The 5,487-nt window shown below is 43.8% G+C and overlaps 1 protein-coding gene across 1 annotated transcript in view; it reads right to left on the bottom strand.

Moving 5' to 3' along the window:
• Positions 1-3,110, bottom strand: part of OPN1LW (opsin 1 (cone pigments), long-wave-sensitive) — a 21,775-nt gene extending 18,665 nt beyond the window's left edge. The window contains 1 exon segment of the mRNA XM_006877230.1: positions 2,935-3,110. Coding sequence (XP_006877292.1) covers positions 2,935-3,110 — 176 coding nt within the window.
• Between the last annotated feature and the right edge of the window lie 2,377 nt (positions 3,111-5,487).

The raw sequence follows: 5,487 nt of genomic DNA, 5'->3' as shown, positions 1-5,487 counted from the left end.
CTTTCTGAGGAAGAGCCATATCGTTTTCCAGAGTGGTTTTACAGTCCCACCAGCCACATAGGAGGGTCCCAGTCTCTCCACATCCTCATTAGTATTTGTTGTTTTCTGTTTTTTTGACCTTTGCTATGAATGCTGAGGTGAAATGGTATCTCATTGTTGTTTTGATTTGCATCTCTCCCTGGTGTGCCAATGTAGTATCTCTAGCCGGAAGGGCAGCAGTTCAAACCCCCAGTTGCTTTCAGATGCCTTATACAAGATAAGGTAGCTATAGGTCAGAAACAACTCAATGGCGCTTAACAACAACAACAGCTAATGATTATGAACCTTTCTTCATATGTTTGTTGGCTGTCTAAATGTGTTCTTTGGTGAAGTGTCAGGTCATGTTCTGTGCCCATTTTAAATTGGGTTGTCTTTTTCTTGTAGCGGTGTTGTAGTTTTCTATAAACTTGAGGTATTAATCCGTTATCTGATATGTCATTGCAAAAAAACAAAAAAAATCCCAGTCTGTCGGCGACCTTTTTACTCTTTTGACAAAATCTTTTGATGCACAAAAGTTTCTAATTTTGAGGATGTCCTAGTCATTTTTTTTTTTTTTTCTTTTTTGGTCTTCTGTGGTTTGTGTGCGTTTTTTTGTTTTTGGCAATATTTGATAGTGTGTATGTATACCATGTATTAAAGCCCCTAAGTTTATCCCTATTTTTTCACTGATGATCTTTATAATTCTAAGTTTTACTTTTAGGTCTTTAATCCATGTTGCGTTTGTTTTTGTATATGGTGTGAGATATGGGTCTTGTTTCATTCTTTTGCAAATTGATTTCCAGGTTTGCCAGCACCATTTATTAAAGAGACTATCTCTTCCCATTCACTGTGAATTGGCCCTTTGTCACGGATCAGTTGACTGTATGTAGATGGATTTACTTCTGGGTTCTCAATTCTGTTCCACTGGTCTGTATAGCTTTCATTGCACCACTGTGACTGTGTAGTAAGTTTTGAGACCAGGGACTGAGAGGTCTCTAACTTTGTTCTTCTTCTTAAGCAATGTTTTGCTTATCAAAGGTCTCTTTCCTTTCCATATAACATTTGTGATCACTTTTTCCATCTCTTTAAAGAATGATGTTGGAATCTGCACTGGGATTGCATTCTATGTGTCAATTGCTTTGGGCAGTATTGACATTTTCACAATGTGAAGTCTTCCTATCAGTGAGGACGGTACTTTCTTCCATTTTTGTAAATTTCTTTTGGTTACTTGTAGTAGTGTTTTGTAGTAGTTTTCTTTGTATCTGTCTTTTGTTTCTCTGGTTAGATTTATTGTTAAGTATTTAATCTTTTGGGAGGGTATTGTAAGTGATATTGTTTTCCTAATGTCCTTTTCAGAGTTGTCTTTATCACTATAGAGGAAGCCAACTGATTTTTATATATTGATTGCGTACCCTGCCAATTGCTGAACCTTCCAATGAGTTGCACTAGTTTTCTTGCTGAGTCTTTGGGATTTTCTATGTATAGGATCATATCATCTGCAAATAGAGACAGCTTTACTTCTTCTTTTCTGATTCGGATGCCTTTAGTTTCTCTATCTTGCCTTATAGCTCTGGGATGAGTTTGTGTGTTTTGTTTTGTTTGTTTGTTTTTAGCATCTTTACTAAGAGTTTTCAGACATTTTTGGCTCATTTCTAGGGCACTTTATTTCCACACAAACAGAATCAGCAAGTTATAGTCAGAAGGTTTCAGTGCAAATACCTGAATATTTGAATGAAGTAAAACTTGCCCCGCTTCCACCACCTAATTATATTTGCTGTAGTAACTACATGAGACCCCTGGGTGGCACAAGCAATTTACACATAATCACGAACCTAAAGATTGGTACTGTGAACCCACACAACAATCTGCTTCCAGAAGGTCCCTGTCAAGAAAAGCCTCCGGAGCACTGCTCTACTCTGTGACACATGGGCTTGTCGAGAGTCAGAACTGACTCGATCATCACCGAGAAGAGACACTGAGTTGATTTCTCCGGGGTAACTGACTGAGTTGCCAAACTCCCAACAGGCTGGAGCGTATTTGAATTTGTGCTGGAGGCTAGGTTGGGTCAAGATCAGTCATTGTTGCTTACATGTGTGGACGTGGTCATGGGAACCTCTGTGGGAGGAAGTAGCGGACTGTACCTCAGGTGAGGGTCTGCACACACCAGCAGGGGCAGGCTGCCCTCTCTGTCTGTCCCACCATCCTGTCTGCGTCCTCCCCTCCTGAACCAAAGGCTTCTTTTCACATTGCTATCACTATGTGGAAACCGGTTCCTTTCTATGTAGGAGAAAGATAACAAGAAATGAGCTTCGTCAATGACTTCTGATCTTCTGAACCAGAGAACAGAGAGATTCGTACGTCCTGCTACGTGTTCTCTTCAGATCTAAATGTGATCTCATGGTTTTAAATACACATATATTTCCTAGCAGGATCCTCACTGGACTGCGAACCACAAGGTCAGTAGTTCAAACCCACCAGATGCTCCTTGGAAACCCCACACAGGGTCGCTATGAGTCGGAACCGATTAGAAGGCACTTAACAACAACAACCATCTACAAAAAGAAGTTCACTGGGAACAGTTGTGTCAGAAACTGGTGGGGAAGAGTGGCAAACAGATCCCACAGGCTGACCTGGTGATAGAATGAAGGTCTACTCCTGTACAGGCACACAAAGTTTTCCAACAGTTTTTTAGTAAGCTTCTTTTGCTGCTGTGAAAAGTTGCTTCTGTGGTGTTTGTCTTTGTCTGAGTGCAGTAGACTTGCTTTAATTGTTGACATTTGTCGTTGCTGCTTTTAAGTGCCATCGAGTCGGTCCCGACTCATAAAGACAACTCATAAAGGCCCTGTATAGGGTTTTCGAGGTGCAGCTGGTGAGCTTGAACCGTTGACCTTGTGATTCAAACTGACTTTGCAGTACCGCTCATTAGTCCGCAGCGCCACACCATGTGCGCAAAAAGAGCCTAGGGAATCAGGAATGGCCCCCAGTGAGTTCCGGGTTTCTCGGCTCACAGGCTCCCTCTCCTGGTGCTTCCGCGAGGCCCAGGATCTGGTGTTTAGTGCGCGGCCGCTCGGAGGCTCAGGCTCTCCAGCCATAACCGGCGCCTCCCTAACACAGTTTCTCGATCTGCCCACAGTCTCTGTCACGCGGGACCCGGCCCTCTCCTAGTGGTGGTGGTAGTGGTGATGGTGGTGGTGGTGGTGTTTCTGCCTGTGCGTCCTGGCTACGGCTGGAACCCTTTGTCCCGCGTCACTGCCTTGCCACACCCTAGTGGCCATTTCGTAGACCAAAGCTTCTGGTTTCTGGCGCTCTGTCCCTCCCGTCCCCCATTATTTCGTTTGCTTCCTTCTCTGCTTCCGGGTTTCCGGATAGGTGGTGGGGTTATTACGCCGGGAAATTCTGATCTCTGATACCTCCTTAAAGATCCCTGGGGGCAGGCGCAGTGAAGTGCTGGAGTGCTAAGCAAAAAGTCGGGGGTTCGAATTCAAAAGCAGCTCCGTGGGGGACAGTCTGATGCTCAAAAACACTATGGGGCAGTTCAACTCTTCCGAGAGGTCCACTGTAAGTCGGAACCCACTGCATGACAGTGGGCGTGTGTGGGTGTCTCCTTGCTTTTACAGGAACCCAGACACCTCTTATCATTTTTTTCCTAATAATTCTACTTGTAATCTGGTTACTTGTCTTTTCTTATTGTTGTTAACTCCGAGAGTGCAAATCAGATTTAGTTTATACTATACGTGGCACTGAAGGAGTTCTGGTAGCGTAGTGGTTACGAATCGGGCTGCGAACCTCAAGGTCAGCAGTTCGAAACTCCCAGAGGTTCCACGGGAGACAGATGAGGCTTTCTGCTCCCGTAAAGATTTATAGCGTCGGAAACCCTGTAAGGGTCACTAGGAGTCGGCAACGGACTCCACAGCACATAACCACCACCACCATATGTGTAGGATAAGCACCTTGACCTCAGGTTAGTTTGAACTGCAAGGTCAGTGGTTCAAACACACCAGTCGCTCCCTGGAAACCCTATACAGCGTCACTATGAGTCAGAGCCAACTCGTCGGCACCTAACAACAACACTATATATGTAGTGGGAGAAAAATGAGGTTTTCTGCTCCCGAAAAGATGTACATCCTCGGAAATCCCATGCAGGATCGCTATGAGTCAGACTCAACACTACGGGAACACAACAACAACAATGTATGCAATTAAAATTATTTATAAGATTTCTACATACAATGATATCTTCGCTTTTAACCATTTTCAAATGTTAGGGAAGAAATTTCAAATAGAATCCCTTTTAACAGGATTTCAGGTTGCTCAGAACCATGTACATTTTTATTGTGCGTCGCCTTGATTTGTCCGACCTTTTTAACACAGAGATATTTATAAGAGTTCTTTGCGGTTTCCATTGTTGTAGCCTTGTTTCTACTGCCTTTGTTTTGGGGAGACCAAGACAGAAACCATGTTCTGTCTCCAAGGGCCTTAACCTGCAGACTCTTCCAAAGGCCTGTGAAGACCTGGGCTCTTCCTCTGAATCTGGTTAATTGAGCCTTACCTTGAAAAGTGACCTTTCTAGTGCCATTTTTATTACAAATTTGATGATTGTCCCATTACAGTCTGGGAAACTAAAGGACAGATTGACTGACAGATGCAAATGGCTGTCTTCTCCTAGACAAAAGGCTCTGGCACTTTGGCCGCCAAACCAGTTTACACCTTCCTTTCGGTTAGGTGCCTTCGAGTTGGTTCTGAGTCTTAGCAACCCTCTGCCTAGTCCTGGGCCAGCTCACCAGGGCTGTTACTCTTGAGAATGTTGCTGTTGCCACTGTGCCAATCCATCTCATTGGGGGTCTTCCTCTTTTCCACTGACCCTCCATTTTACCAAGCATGATGTTCTTCTCCTGATAATATGTCCAAAATATGAGAAACAGAGTCTGGCTATCCTGTTATTTAAGGCTGTACTTCTCACACCGATTTGTTGGTTCTTCTGGCAGCCCATGGTACTTATTAACATTCTTATCCTACACCATAACACAAATGCATCAATTCTTCTACTGTCTACTTTATTCATTCTCCAACTTTCACATGCCTATGAGGCTATCCAAAATACCATGGCTTGGGTCTGGTGCATCTTAGTCCTCAAACCGGTATCTTTGCTCTTGTATACTTTAAAGAAGTCTTGTGCAGCAGATTTTCCAAATATAATAATACATCGTTTGATTTCTTAACTGCTGTTTCCATGAGTGCTGATTGTGTTGTTGTTGTTGTTGTTAGGTGCCATCGAGTCGGTACCGACCCATAGCGACCTTATGCGCAGCAGAACGAAACACTGCCCAATCCTGGGCCAACCTCACTGCTGTTGCCACGCTTGAGTCCATAGATGCTGCCACTTGGCCAATCCATCTCATTGGGGGTCTTCCTCTTTTTCTTTGACCCCCCCACCTTACCAAACATGATATCCTTCTCCAGAGACTGGTC

This window comes from Chrysochloris asiatica, unplaced genomic scaffold, assembly GCF_000296735.1.
Source record: "Chrysochloris asiatica unplaced genomic scaffold, ChrAsi1.0 scaffold00445, whole genome shotgun sequence".
NCBI classification, from domain to species: domain Eukaryota; kingdom Metazoa; phylum Chordata; class Mammalia; order Afrosoricida; family Chrysochloridae; genus Chrysochloris; species Chrysochloris asiatica.
This window is presented reverse-complemented; position numbering and strand designations above follow the sequence as displayed.